Source organism: Larimichthys crocea, chromosome IX (assembly GCF_000972845.2).
Source record: "Larimichthys crocea isolate SSNF chromosome IX, L_crocea_2.0, whole genome shotgun sequence".
Classification (NCBI taxonomy): Eukaryota; Metazoa; Chordata; class Actinopteri; family Sciaenidae; genus Larimichthys; species Larimichthys crocea.
Genome location: NC_040019.1, coordinates 10,261,392 through 10,277,520, shown reverse-complemented (window position 1 = coordinate 10,277,520; position 16,129 = coordinate 10,261,392). Strand labels below are relative to the sequence as shown.

At 40.9% G+C, this 16,129-nt stretch overlaps 1 protein-coding gene across 6 annotated transcripts in view; it reads right to left on the bottom strand.

The window, feature by feature from the left end:
• nup214 (nucleoporin 214) overlaps positions 1-16,129 on the bottom strand; it is a 43,304-nt gene that overhangs the window by 9,329 nt on the left and 17,846 nt on the right. For 3 of the 6 annotated variants that reach the window (XM_019276277.2, XM_019276280.2, XM_019276278.2), the window contains exons 30-36: positions 14,508-14,575; positions 14,194-14,380; positions 13,933-14,085; positions 11,956-12,127; positions 10,877-11,022; positions 10,071-10,104; positions 8,123-8,768 (exon numbers count right to left, since the gene is read on the bottom strand). In XM_019276277.2, coding sequence (XP_019131822.2) covers positions 8,732-8,768; positions 10,071-10,104; positions 10,877-11,022; positions 11,956-12,127; positions 13,933-14,085; positions 14,194-14,380; positions 14,508-14,575 — 797 coding nt within the window. In that variant the 3' untranslated portion in view covers positions 8,123-8,731. Of the gene's footprint in view, positions 1-8,122; positions 8,769-10,070; positions 10,105-10,876; positions 11,023-11,955; positions 12,128-13,932; positions 14,086-14,193; positions 14,381-14,507; positions 14,576-16,129 lie in introns of those variants that run through there. The other 3 variants (XM_019276281.2, XM_019276283.2, XM_019276282.2) reach the window with 2 other exon arrangements.

The window sequence follows — 16,129 nt, the reverse complement described above, 5'->3', positions numbered from 1 at the left end:
ATCGAAAAGGACTGACTAGAAGCTACATTATATAAGATGAGGCACAATGCAGCAATGATTAACTCTCAGGGGATTAGAAACCTCGTCGCATCCCATCAACACACAATCATTGGTTCAAATGATCAAAACGGAGGAATCTGAATTAAAGTAATTGAAATTCTGAGAGGACACACAGGTATGCTGAACAGCAATAATAAGCAGAGGGATTTTTTCTCCCACTCCTTCTGCACTGCAGCTCCATTATAACTCTAAAGAGTTCTCAAAGGATTGCAAAGTGCTCTACTGGGTTCCTTAATTTTCACTTCATCACTTGGTATATGATATTACCACATTAAGCACGTAGGTAAGGACTTGAAATTAATCTCTTGTTCATGGCATAAGCAGAGAGCTGATATTTTCTCTTCCACTAACGGGCTCGGAGAATCCCTGCAGATATGAAGGACATTGACTCACAAATTTTAAAGACAAGTTTGGGATTTAGCTACTTGGTGGTTTTAATGAGAATTGTGAAAACTCTGGATAGCAGCGAAGTCAGAGGGGCTCATAAAGTAAAGTGATACTTCAGTTCACAGTTCTTCGGTAAGGCCAGCAGCAGCTTCCGTATGCCCTGTTGGACTCAGATCTAGACGGGCAGCCTCTGTCTTTTCTATCCTGGTCACATTCCTGAGCTGCACATTCACGGCTATATTTACTTGGCTCAGGGTCTGCGACTATGTTGCAGTCTCTCCCTGCATACATCCACCTGTCCCTAGTTGTAATACTAAATAATCACTGCACACTGTATCTTTGGCACCAGACGTTACTATTAATACTTCTATGATGCCAATGTTAGAGTTGCAATAGCTCTCTATCATTCTTTGTGATATCTGGGATAATACCGGGGCTTATTAGCCAGCGGGTCACAAATCTATTGGCTATTTTGGTCTGAAAAAGACATCCATCTTTACGCGGGTTGACCTCTATAAAACCTTGGTGTTTGGAGCTGTAATTTATATCGCAATTTTGATTAATTTTCTAAGTTATAAGGCTTGCAAACCTTTGAGTTTTAGGTTTTTAAGTGACTAACAGGAGTTACAATTTAAAAACATGCACATGGTAGTCATTAAATGGGCAAATTCCAGCATTTTTAGACTTTGCAGTTAAGAAATCTTACACAAAATTTAGATCATCTTGGTAAATAACATAGACCTTCTTTTCAATGTCTGTTGGATGTACTTGGACTGAGGTATTTCTAAAATTCACAGTAAACCCTTGGCTAACGTTGAACACATTTAAAAGTCGCAAGTGAAACCACAGACGTGTCAACAAAGGGCAGGAATGAATTGTTTCTGAAGGCACTGTGCTGTATATGTCTGTCTGTCCTGAAATAATCAGAGTGATGATTTCACAAACTGCACTGTGTTTGGATCCCTGTGTGCTTTCAAGGATGTAATATCCTCTTTTCCCTGTTGGATTCTCAGTCAACACAAACATGAAAAATTGAAGGAGGGAGGAAAAAAAAAGATTTCTATATTTCCCTTCAGTCACAGGATTTGAGATCCCTGTTGGTAGTATCAGTCATAGGATTTCTGCAGGGTTCAATTTAAAACTAGTTAAAAACCTTCTAATACCACATGGAGTGCAATGTAAAACCTGTTTGTACGATCATAGCAGCTAAGATGCGGCCTAGAATGATTGATTATTGCATCACCTTTTTCTTTTTTAGTACTTCCCGGCAGTATACAACATCAATTCTTAATGATGCGATGAATTAAATAAAACCAGACAGATTAGCCAGTTTTTGTTAAATTGAAACTTGGGCTTCGTAGCTACCGTAGCTTGCAGTAGTGACATGTCTTCCCAACAGGTCTTGACAATGCTGACTGAAACTCCACAAAAAGGTTTAAACAGACAGGAAACTGACTTTTAAATACTTTAAAAGGCCTGCAGACATTAAGTCACTTTTATTTAAAACGAATACTCAAGTGAAGTAGATCAATCATCGTTGCACTCACAATGCACCCGCACACCTATGTAAAAGCTTGGCATTAAACAAAATGTACATCAGGACAACATCTGGACCGTCGGACTAAGCCTTGAATAAGGACAATAACTGCTTACTATACAGTATAATGTAATTTTCCATTTAAATTGATGATAGCCATTAAACGCTGAATATCCCACAAGCTGGGACTTGGGTACTTATAGGGAAACTTTAATTGCCATCAGTGTAATTACAGCATGTGATGTAGTTGGATCTTGAATGTCCCACACTCTGCCAAGGCGTTTATACTAAACCAGGACATCACAAGCAACTCCTCAAGGAAAGCATCAAGATCTCTGACAATTATAAAGTTAAACTGAACATCTCACTGATCCGTGCCCGCCTTGCCCATAATTCATTTCTTTGAATATTAATACCTTCACTCGCATGCATAAAACATAAGTCTTGGTCCCCTTTCGTTTGATAGTGACTTTAATTCTATCCCTCCAGAGTTGTAAAACTTTAAAGGGGGCTCACCAAAGGTCGGAAAAATCCAGTCTGATGACAGCAGGACAACGTTTTTTTGTGACCCCATTACAGATTCATTTTACTCAGGCCACACTGATAATTCACATTGTCACTTTTGTTGTGCTATTGCTGTCCCAGGTGCTCATGTGCTGTCAGCTGGTGATATGAATTATATATCTGTATATGTCGAGTATATGTTCCGATCAACCAGCTTTTTTTAACCTCTTGTGATTTTCTGAGTGTTGAGAACCGTCGAAAACATCCAAACATGTCACTATGATTGACAGCAGTGAGGCCAAAGTGTGAAACATTCTTCAGTGCCATTTATCTTAAACAAAATTCATGACTGCGGACCGTCATATGTCTTCTCATTCCACGCTGCTGTGCCATGTGTAGCACATCCATATATCAACAACAAGCGGTCGTCTAACAAAAGTGCAGTTTTCTCTGTTAAAAGAATTTTTGGTAATATTTTCTAGCAAGGGTTTCTAAAAAAGTCCTTTTGTTTCTATTTTGTAATAAGTGTAATAAGTATAGGTGAGAAATGGATCTTCACACTTTCTCATACTCATCACTGCTGGTATAAATGTGAATAAGTCCTCAATAATGGACTTCAGACAGCAATACTGTGTGTTAAAAAGTTAATAAATTGACTTTGGTCCAGAAGGTCACAGTTGCAGCGCAAGCAGTAAAAGGTATTTTTCATAACCTGGCAGTCTAAAATGTATTAATGTTAATAACTGATCTACTACATTATTTTTAAACAATTAACAAAGCTATTAGTTTAGACTTTTAACAGTTTTATATGAGTTTTTCATTAGAAAGGGTTTAACAGTACTCAAAATCTTTCGTTCAGCCAACAAAACTTGAGTTGGAATAATATTACCCTTTTACCTGCATTTTATATCTCTTATTTCTATTCAATTGGCATTACTATTGGCATAAACAATATTTACACTTAGCTATCAGCAAACAAATGAATTTGCTCATATATACTGCAAATTAGAAACAGCACATTATCTGTAGTAGAGCTTATTTTTTCATTCTCATCTGTCTGGAAAAAGGTAAAAATGTACACTGTGAATAATTATCCATCATTCGCAAACTGAGCGCCTACGTTGGCTGGCATTATCCGCAATCAAACATGTTTGGATCTAATTAATTTAAAAGCTTAGTGAGCACATGGCCCATGATTCCTATGCTTATCCTCTTTGACCAATCAGAAAAAAAGGCCATTGGTGACTGGTAGGTTGGCCACATGCCTGTTTAAATAAATGCACTATTAGGATAAAAGCATGAAGATATTTGACATGGTGTTGACCAACATGTCACTGTCTAAAAAAGGTAAAAGCTTACACATTGTGCTGAATCATTTTCAACATCTCATCAGCAGACATTTAGATTATATTGAGGATCAAAAAACAAGACAAAAAAAAAAAAGGGGGGATATGGATTTAGTTAATTTATGTACCCCAAATTTGGGAAGTACAACACATCTGCTGACACCAGCAGTGTTTAATATGCATTCAAATGCAAGATGCTTGCTTGGTGAAAAGGAAGTAAAGTCCTAGATTCAGCAAATAAGAAAATTAACTACTGTATGTGTTGACTGAGATTCAGAGAAGAGCTCAGACTGAGACACTCGGAAAGGGACATCGATGAAATAATTCTTCTGCTTGAAAACAGATTTAATGATATCGAAATTACTGTCATCAAATTGTTCTTTAAGGAACATAACACTAGGTTTAATTTCCTCCTGGGATTATTAAAGTTTTTCTGATTCTGAACAACATAGCATCCTTTTGGTGACAAATTTGGTGAAATCTCTGGAAACTAGCCAGAAACAGCGAATGCTCAACCTGAGTGGGAAATTTAACGGTGATGCTGGGGAGCCAGCTGTGGCTCAGCTCCTACACTTACAAAGAAAAACAGCCTTTGTGGTCAAAGCTAGGGGTTGACCTCAAGTGCACTTCAGTGGAAATGAAAGAGGACTTCTCACATGAATGTGTGCAAGGCTGGTTAAAGATATCTGCGATAAAGGACTCATTATAATGACAGCAGAGCCACAGAATACTGTCAGAAACAAGAAATGATAGCCGTATAAAGGTGTGTTGATATGCTAAATCATTTATTTATTAGGCTTCCTGCGTCTCTGTATATATCCGGTATCACATATTCTCAGTTATCGCGTATGAATCAATGGTAACATTAGAAGATTTTATCATAGCGAGTCACGCACTTCCACATGGGACCTGTTCTCCTTCTCCTGGTGGTGTTTATGGTCTTATTTCAGATGTTTTTTGATGAGTATGTATTGCCTTCGTAAGTGTGTTGAGTCTTCAAAAATGTCATCAACACTGCGTGGCTCCGGTGATGCTCAAAGCCTCCCCCTCTGACTTCCACGATCAAGTCCATTAGGTAAGACTTTAAGCCCCATTCTGTGTAATCCATTCACATGCAAAGTGAGTGTTGAAACTGAATGCACCTGTTTATGTTGTGCTAGGTGGAAATGGAGAAGGAGCGTTGACTTCTTCTGCAGAGGCAGCGCTCTTTTTCTGGACACTTTTGTGTGTACACTTGAAAGACTAAATGGCGTTTGAAATTGAAACTCTCAGTATAAAGCTCCTTTGAAGTATCAGGATAAGTAATGACACTGAACTGCATAATCCCTGTGAGTCGGTTAAAGACTGAGAGGGAAAGAGGCAGAACTGAGGTAGGTAAGTAATTAAAGGTTGGAAGGTCGGGATGGACTTATTGATGGAGAGGCTCTGATGTTATTTATCATGCATTATGTTCATGTCAGTGCAGTTCTACAATGCTCAAAGCTGTGCTTAGCATTTAAGAATGAATACAGACATACAAAGTGATTATTATCCTTATATTGTGCAACTTAATAATAACCATACCCACAGAACTGTGTGAAAGGAGTTGAAGGAATAGTTTGGGTTTATTGACGTACTTATGCATAATCAATGTGGCACCAACATTAGACAGCGGTCAGTGTGTCCTCATTTTGGAGGAGCAGACAGAAGTCCCAGCGTGGAAGAAGAGCAAACCACTGCTGTGGACAGGGTCAGCAGAAAAAAACGTGTTTCAGCCACATAAGAAAAACAATCTATATCCGTTAAAGTGCACGCTGCGGTGAGCATATTCTCATCGCGTAACGTTGCCGTCAGTTCCGCTGTGTTAATATTCAGCGCGTGGCACCAGTTTGTAGGTGAATGTAAATATGGCTGAGACCATGTGCTGCCAAGGGAAAGGGCTGTCTATCAGAGAAAATGGAATTCTGACTTTGGAGCTAGATTACATGAACATGTAATGTGTACATGTGTGTACCAAATTTCAAGGATATCCATCCAATAGTTATAATACAGATATTTCACCCAAAACCTTCATGGGCTTACAAAATCTCAAGGATACATCCTCCGAGAACCATAAATGTCAATCCTCCAATCTAAAAACTTCCCTGATATCTATCCAATAGTTGTTGGGATATTTCAGCCAGGGACAAGTGGAAGTAGTGGACTGACTGACAGACCAACATTGCCATCCCTAGAGCTGCTAGCATGGCGTCCAAACCTTGAATTCAAATCAATGTTTCCAGATAGATTTTCCGCTGATGTATTGTTATGAATACAAGTGATCGGAGTTTTATTTTGTTGCTCTGGAGGGTAAAGCAGCGGCTCTGCAAAAACTGACACTGGTAAACTAAAACATTTGTGTCCTGTTGACCTGATTTATTTACCTTCCTGGTTATTTTTCTTAGAGTTAAAAAAAAAATTAAAGCAACCTTGCCAAATCTTTCAAACTCTTCCCAACAGTGTGGCCACAGGCTACCCATACATGCCATTCTCCAACTAGGGGGGGAGGCCTTAGCAATCCACAGTGTACCATCAAATCAGACAGGAGAAACAGGGGGGCGAGGTCTCCCTGGTCTGTTGGGGGATTATTGGATTTGGATTATCTGTGCAGACAAAATTACCCATTAGGGAAAACTGTAGCGTGCTCTTTCAGGAGAGCTGCTGCCGCCGCCCGGTTGGTACACTACGTGCCGTATGGGGAGACACACTTCAGTGACCAAACATCAGGAGCACGATGTTCATAGAAAATGCCTGGAGACCCAAAAGATGTGCACACGCTGAGGAGTGCAGTGGCACACGTAGACATGATGAATGTGTCAGCAAAGCAAGGCAGGATGTGCTCAAGAGCTGCTAATCATCACTTACTTGAGGGGGGGAGAGAGAGGGGGTGAACAAGTGAGGGGTTGGGGGTGGAGGTGGTTTAGCTATTTTTAGTTGGATTCCATGAAGACAGCTGTCATCCTCCTGAGTGTCTGTGAGACTCTCCTGTGCTTTCCATCAGCAGGAAGAGTGACACAAGAAACAACAAAAGAAGGACTAGTACTGTTGAGTATTTTTGCTATATTTGTGGTAGAACCAAAAAAAAAAAACAATAAAAAAAATAAAAATAATAATGATTAAAAAAGAAAACGCTCCCCCAACCTTTAATGCTTTCATAGAGGCCAGTTGTGGAGTGGGCGCTGAAAATCTCATAAGCTCATCCGCTTTAGCTGAAAGCATTACAGACTTTGGGCTCTGTAACTGCCCGTGTGTCTCTGTAATCTGCCAATGTGTATATATAAATATATAATTCTTTACCTCAGACATCAAATAGGTGCTGAGCACACATCACTGTGATAATGCTGTCTCTTCAGACAAAAAAAATAAAATACAAAGCTAATTAGAAAATATTAGTTGCTCGCTTGTTAGACAAATCTGCCCCCCCAAAAAAATAAAAAATAAAATTCCTTATATACAATTATAATTGAGCCATAGCAAATAGTGCCAATGGCTCCAGTCTCCCGTTTTTACATATCAGACACTATTTCGGGAATGTTGATTTGACCATTCCAGCAGGTGGATGGTTCAGGTCACATTTTATGACCCTGACATTCCCGTGCCACTTCAGAGCGACCGAGACCTCTGCCATCCGGGGTGGAGATAAAGGGGTGGACAGAGTGACAGTGACGTACCCCACACATAAGCCGGGAAAAGTCAGTCATTCTGTAGATGGTGTCCAAATGCCACAACATCTAGGCTCTGACACAAGCCACAGATCCCCCATCAGCATTCTCCCACAGCCCAATTTAGCTCTGAGCCAGTGAATTCTTTACTACAGATGGAGGAATGAGCTGCATATTAAGAAGGACTTAGCATTAATTAGTGAACCACATAAACATGGCCTTGAGCTTGCTGCCATGCTGTTTTTCATGCACACTTTGAATGAAGCCGTTTCATTTTGTACAGCTAATAGATTTGATTTTCATCTGTATTAAGAAAACATTAAGTTAGCAATGCCCCGTTTTCATCTGTGATGATGTAAAGTGCAACTACGATGTTCAGCAAAATGAAGTACCAGCTAAACCACTCAGTCGCCTAAATCTGCCTCCAGGATCATCAATAATGTTAGATTTTGTTTTCTGTTAACTTATTAACAAATACAATTTTGAATAGACAGATATTTTGTTGGAGAAATTTCATTTATTTCCACTTTTTTTCATGTAAAAATATACATCAAGCGGGGGTTTGCTGCAAAAAACATTTTAAAAAAGAAAATATAATTTTTTTTTCCTCATCTCAAACCACAAAACTTTTTTTCTGACAGTTCAAAAATGTTCGGTTTGGTTCATTTGGGTACATTCTACATGGGCGTACACTTGATCCATGACTGTAACTAAATTAATTCACATAGCCACGCTGAGAACACCATTCCACATAATTCAATGAAAGAGTGAAATGCTCAGAGGTGAAGTTCAAATGTTTTTGTGCATTTTCATGTCTAAAAGCGCAGAAACAAACTTTTAAATGTTGGGACACATCATGAACCCAGAAGTGGAGTACGAGTGTTGTGACAAAAACCGAACTGCCTCAATGTACATTATTTTATGAAGGTCAGCGACCTGTTTACAAAAGAGATTTTTTATTTTCTATAGAAAATCTGCTTCACACTACACATCTTCTGCTTGTATGGATCTATGTATATATATAAAGAATGAACTGTAAGCTGCTTGAAAATAGTTTTCTACACAGAAAATGCATATTGACTTATCACTTTATTTATTTACCCCTTTAATATAAAAGCAACACAATCTTCCCGCCCTTTCCCCCTTCCTCCCATTGTGTGGCACAAAGAGCTTGATTGCAGAAAGTACTGTAGCAGTGACGAGGAGGTTTAATAAAACTAGCTTCTCCAACTGGCAAATGTTTGAGGACTTGATCTGGAAGAAGAAATAACAGACAAAGCAGAGAGGGAAAGATTACTGAAAGAGGCACTAGTAGAATTACTATTATTATTATGAGCACAAGACCCTTAGAATTTTCTATTTGATGTAATGGTGCTGTAACATGTTGCATATCAGATTTCTGGAGGACAATAGGAGGAAATTGTGAATTTTAGCTTTAGATTTTGAATAAATGCAAACTAAATATATATATTTTTGTGTCTTGTGTAATTTATTTATTTTTTTATACATCACTGTAAATGAAATATGATTTGGACCAAAGTGGGTTTATGATGGGATAGTGATTTCTGTTCATCTGTGATTTCATTTTGATGTTTTTGCTGAGGTGGGTCGTTAAATTATGCTACAAAAGCTTACCTTTTTTTTTCATATTTTGATTTTGAGCTACTGTCACATATTATAGAGGCTTGTTTTGCTATTTTAATGTTGCTGCAATCCATAAAATGTGTGCAAGTTAGCAAATAAACACAATGAAATATACTGAATATACTGCAGGACTCGTGGAGGAAGGGAAAAAAAAAAGGAGGAGAGAGAGAGCGGGATTATTAACAGCATGTGAATGTGTCTGATAGGCTAAGCCTCGTCTCCACACACTCCTGCACACTTCTGAGTGCATTCCAGTGGAACACACCCCGGGGAACGCTGGCTGCCATGTGACACACAGCAGCCAACGGAGAGCAAAGCGGCATAAAAAGGGGGAGAGGTAGAAAGTGGGATTGAGGGATGAGAGACAGAAAAAGAAGAAGATATAGGATGGGAGTGAAAAATCTAATCGCAAGAGGGCAATTAGTGAGGAAGTTGTACTGGAGCGCTGAATCATGCACCGCCCATTTCAGGGACAGCGACTTTCCACAGGGGGTCAGAATGATGTATGTTTAGTATGTGCAGCATTTCACAGTATTTATTGTATTATGTATTAGATCACCTTTTTAAAAACATGATGTGATGTATTATTCATTAATTTATTACTGTTTTTATTCAAGGTTGAAACTGCCAAAACAGAAAACACTTTCTGTATTTCAATGCAGTGAGATCGCAATAAAGCTCAATCAGACTATGAATAAATAAAAGAGAGGAGACAAAGGAAAGAAAATAAACCACTGTAGATGAGGTGGTATTAAATCTGAAAGGTTCTATGGGGAGCCGTGCTGTCGGAGACAGAGTTCAGGCACAACACACTGCTGCCGGGGAGAATTGCGAGTCTGTCTACGCGTTGATTCACACACACAGGCACACAAAGAGACATGAATCACGAGTAAATGTATTGACTGCACTTACTGGTTTGTAGAGCCGAAGGTGTTTCCAGAGAATCCTATAAAAAAGGAAATAAAGTGATTAAGTGGATGATTGTCGTAACAATTGTAGCTGTCAGCGTGCCAACAAAGGGAAACTCACAAACTGAAAAATTCTCATTTCACAGCACGATTTATCTAAAACAAACAGATCTGTGAGTCTGTGTGCGCTGTGTATGTACCATGACCTGACACAGGCAAAGCTTCGGAGACAGAGAAGGTTTAGGAAGATGAATGGATGAAAGGTGCAGGACTGGACAGGCTGGTGTACAGTGTGTATGTGACCCGCAACAAAGCCATTTAAAGGCTGCAGAGAAGCTCAAGGTGACTGAACAAGACATGAAAGACACAAAAATAAGCGGGAAGAAGACGCCAAATTTGGGTCATGCATGCAAACTCAAAGGCATGTCATCTGTGCAGAGTCACATCTCGTGGCAGGACACTTCTGAGTCCAATAACAGGACGTCTTTTGTTGACTTTCATCTACACTGACAGTATAATCACTGCCCCGGGAAAAAGTATGGATGCATTTTAAAGCTTCTCAAGATCATCAAATAAAAAAAGATTATGTCTACAGATGTTAGATAAACCGACACATAGCTTATGGAAAGGAGGTGAATACTGGACTGGAAGATGCTTTGTCGTCATTACTATACAACTGCAATGACTCCACTTGTGTCTCTGACCCTGCAGCTTGCAATATTTAACCAACTGCTGATAAGCAAGAGTTTGAAGAGGATGAGGAGAGGGAAAAGAAAGAAAAAAGGGGGGCCACTAAAGTAGTAGTCTCACCTCCTGTTTGTGGCTGTTGTCCAAAGCCTGAGAAACTGCTGGGCTGACTTCCAAACCCAGAGCCCTGCTGGGCTAGGGCCCCGAAGGACGGAGCGCTTTGACTGGCTAGAGCGCCGAAGGACGGCCCGCTGGGAGGTGAGGCAAACCTGAAAAACAAAAAGGAGACACAGACAATGTGACATACAACTACTGAGACAATATGAGTAAAACAAAACAAAACAAGGATGCCGTTTAACAGCTCATAATATATTTGTACAAAGAGAAAAAAATAAAGAGAAATGACTATAGTGTATATAAGTCGAAGGTATCAGATGGTGTTTGTGAGGATTGAGAAATGGGGGATTGAGAAGTGGTAATCCCTTCTACAGGAGCCATGACTATTGACCCCCATGGGACAGAAAAGGGAGAATAAGCAAAACAGAGGAGATAAAACCAGCGAGAGGGAGAGACAGCAGGCCAGTTTAATCTGCGGGCAGAAGCGAGATTATCTGAGACAAATAATCTAGTCCATCGTTTTGGGCTCGTGGCCATGCTCACTCTAACAAAACACTGTGGACAAACAGGGTTGATTAAACTAGAGAAATCACTGGGGTGGAAATGATGGGAGGATAAAACAATCCCTGCTTCTGTTGGTTAAACTGAAACTTCAGGTGGAATAAGGCTGCTGGATTTTAAAAGGACACCCCAGTCAGCTCAAGTCTTACCTGTTGGGAGTTAAAACAAACAATTGTGCGTGTATTACAACAATGTGTGAATGAATAAATGGACAATAATGTTGAACAACGTGGTGAATTCTGCCTATCGGTAGCTTTATTTGATGGTGCACTGAGAGAGAAAGATCACAGATGTTCTGATTTTTTAAATCTGCTCTACGCTGCAGGCAAAATCCTGCGCTGCTCCTCTCCCCCATCTGTATTGCACAAAAAGCCTGGTGACACTTGACCAGCAACCAGAAAGACACTGACAAACAGCTGGTTTAATGCGTTACACTACAAAGTTGTGCCACATGTGACCTTGAATGCCGTTTAGTCAAATCATGTCAAATCTCAAAATATATATTAACATGTGAAGTTTCTTACCCAAATCCTCCCATGTTGGAAGCCGCTGTTCCCTCTCCGAACACTTTACCAGCTGATGAACTCATGTTGTTGCTGAATGAAGCGTTGGAGCCGAAAGCTGCTCCACCACCGAACGCTGGGGAACTACCAAAGGAAGGAGGACTCCCAAAGACTGGAGCGCTGCCAAAACCACCTGTAGAGGGGAAAGTATACAGGTGATTAAGAGAAGGTTTGCAAATGGAAGTAGTGGGATGTATTACAACTTGGTGTCTGAAAAGACAAGATGAAAAAAAAAGCTCAGGATGTAGCATATCGACAAAGTATATCAAATCTATGTGAAGGAAACTTTCCTCTCACACGTGCCTCCTGGGCTGAACACTTTGGGGGACCACAAGTACATTCTACACGTCGTGGTGTGAACCGGGGCCGATAGATACACAAGAAACTCTCTGAGCAGGGTGAATACAGTTACTACTGTGTCTTGTTGTATGAAACGCATTGTTGTGGAACAACACACTGTGACAGCTTAATGACTCCACAACACTGACAACACTTCACTACAACTCAAAGCCTTCAGAGCTAGGAGTGGCAAGCAGAGAAAGGGTGGACTGAAATTTCAGCCTGGCTACCAGCAGCATGCCCCGGTAAATAATTGATTGAGCTAATGTAACAAGATTACATTCCCTGTAGGAAGGCCAGTGATAGGGCATTAGTTTGCTGAGTGGTACCGATATCCCAGCGGCGCTGGGGATACCTTGGATGGCTGCTGTCGCTACGACTTGCTACCAAGAACTGCAAAATAAATTTAAATAAAGACGCTCGGTTTGCATCGTGAAACCCAAGTGATCTATTTGTGAAGGTATAAAGTTAATTCTTCATCCCTAAACTTGCTGTGCAACTGATTTCATCTGCACTTGATCTACTCGACTCGTCAGTTTGCCAGGCAGTCTTAGACCATGGTTGTACGACAGCATATTAAGCAGTTTAGACCCATGTTTCCTTTTTTATTTTTTTACTGAGGGCAGAATTGGCTGCTGTGAGTGACACAAATATAAACTGGCATGTCAATCCTCTTCTAAGTGAAGCAAAGCAGTTTTAAAGCAGTGACCAAGCACCATAGCCCAAAGTGATTACACGAGAGGGCGCGTAAACTCGTGGATGCTCTGCGTGTGACCATCAGTAACCGAGCATTAAATCAAATTATGCTGATATTCAGCCGTGTTTGCATGCTCTGAACTGTTACAAAAAGCACGACTGTAGCAGAAAACTGATACATTTTCTAACTGTGTGTGATAAATGTACACTCCACTCCGCTGGTGATCAACAAAGACATAGATGACTCGTTTAAAAAAATGACAGTTTTGAAGTAATCTATGTTTCTGTCCATCAAATACGCATCTGGTGTTGAAATAAATAGATCACACCTTGGACCCATCCCACTGTGACTAAGCACTGTTGAGAGCTAACATTGCATCAGCAGTATTCAGGCAGGTAATGATGAAGCCTGACTACCTCACTTTCTGCTCTGCTGGGGTGAGGAGATAAGGGCACTCGCTGTAGCTCCGATGATAAAGGGGGGAAGGCAATGTCAAGACTCGGCTGCTGTGCAAAATGTGATTATGTATAGGTGCAGAGGGTTTCTATCACAGCCGTGCTACTATCACTGAACCTCACACGTCATTACACCACAGCCCTTAAGTCGGACACCTCCCCTCCAAAAAAAGAAAAACAACAAAAAAACAGAAGATTTCAAACATCACTAATACGAGTCCCATCAGGTGAATGTGTGTAAGCGTTATGAAACTGTGTAATTAACAGTGCTATTTACATTCGCTAAGCCCTTTGCTCAAATATAATTAAGGAAATGAATCCCCACCCCGAGGAAGTATGAGCAGCACACAGAGACAGGTCTGGTTTGAAATGTCAGCGTTATAAATCATCTGATAAAATGTTCACAGAGCGGATGAGAGTATCTTAACAACGCGGAAAAAGCTGTACCTGGTTTTGCAGGAGTAGAGAAGGACCCGAATCCCTGTGATGCGACACTCCCTGCACCGGTGCTGAAGGTCCCACTGGGCTTCTGCTCACCAAAGGAGGACTGTCCAAAACCGAAGGTCTTGGCACCGCTATTCCCAAACAGAGTGTTGGTTCCTAGAGGAGGGATAGGAAGATTAATGTGTCTCTCAGAGAAGATAAAATAGGGTTTGTTTCTAGTACATTTTCTACTACTTACAAAAAAAAGAGACTGCATTCGCTTACCTGTCTGAGCAGGCTGCCCAAACCCTCCGGAGGCGCCAGTGGTGCCGAATGGGTTCTTATTGGCAGCGTCTTCACTTGGTTTACCTCCCAGGCCACTGAAGAATCCTCCAGCAGCACCTGAGCCCGCTGCATTGGTTGAACTTGAACCAAACAGACTCCCACCAGATGGTGGCTGCTGTTGCTGCTGCTGCAAGACAGAGAAATGTTAACAACAGGTCCAAATGAACATTTATTAAAGTTTAAGATAATACTACTCACAGGTTGCTCTACCTATTCAAACTAAAACAAACAAACAAAAAGTCAGTGGTTGATACCTGTCCAAATAAACTTCCACCGCTATGTTGCTGGCCAAACACAGGCGTGGCGGAAGAGCAGCCGAAAGCTGGAAAAAAAATAGGAAACAAACATCAAGACTGAGACATACTCTGTCAACTTTACTACTAGATGTAGCTGGTGATGCTTCATGAATTCCTTTAATTCCCACAGTGTTATAGAAAAGAATGAGCTGACTATGGAAACCCGACCCCTCACTTAAAATCTGTAACCCGGAGCTGTGTCTAACTGCTGAGCTGATACATTAACATCAGCTGTCCACAGAGACACAGACATTCCCACACCGCGTTGGGAATTTAGAGAATCTTTGGGAATGAGACAACTCCCCTCATGCCACCCTCCTCACACAGACTGCCACACCGCCACAGATCGCACAGCCACCGCCACGCCTCCGACCGACTCAGGCTGGCAATATGCTACAGACACAAATTGTCTGCCTTCTCTCCTTCAGGATGACGGCCTGTCAGCCAAATGGACGTGTCACGTGTGACTTCAGATCAGCCGAACTGCCCACTGCCCTTACGGACACACCGATATAATTCAGAGTTGTCAGATGTTGTTTGCTTGTACACTGTCCGACACAACTAAACTGTATGTAGCTGTGTCAATATTATTAGAAAAGATGAGTGACAGCGTCATCTCTGGCTAAGTTCGTTTTTTATCTTTTTTTTTTTACAGCTGACAGGTTTGAAATTGAGAACTTTGTAAACCTCATTACCTTGAAAGCGTGTGTCACTTTTCTAATTCATGAATAGCCGCAGTGTGAATTTGATCAACTGAAGATGCTGCGCTGAGGTGATGTACTGTACTGCACAGCTTCACTTGAGTCCGTCAGTGTAGCAAGGGTTGATTAAAAACACGACACAGAAAGCGCTATGGTTCTTTTCAAGTAAAAGTGCAGATCTGATCAGGCTTTTAGGAGGTAATTATTCAGGCTTTTGCAATGCACACTGTTTAAGTGACTAGCTGTATCTTATTGTGCTACAATGAAGCCAATCAAAATCCTTTCTCCACTGTTCTCCTCTGTATTTTGTCCACCTCAGCCTGCTAACGTTGCAGTGCTGCTCTCCTTAACCGCAGCCTACAGTGCCGAGGATTCTGCTGCATAAAAATTGGAGTGTGTGTGTGTGAAAGAGACACTGCGGTTGACAAAATGCACAGATTCACACCAATTATAATTGGCAAAGAGCAGCGTGAGCAGCTCTCACCGGTTGAAATGACAAACGGCGGAGGTGGCGGCGGCGGCATCAGGTCACATCAGCTGCCTGATATGCAATGCTTGCTCTTTGCGAGCTGGTGTCTGTAGTCAGCCGAAGATATTTTGTGAGGGGAGATGCTCTGTTCTGTGACGCCACAGCAGGATCGAGAGGCGACTGACAGTTTCTGTAGTTCTGACAAAACCAAACGGAGTGATACATCTTGCCTCTAGTGGAACGAGTCACGTATATTCTCCCGAGTGTCTGAACCAATTAAATAAGGTTTATCATTTATCATTTAGATGTAGAAGGCTACAGCTGTTACACCTCAATATGTGAGATACATATTTAATCAACATTTAAGTTAATAGAAGTATAAAATCACACTGTGTATCTGCAGGCATTCA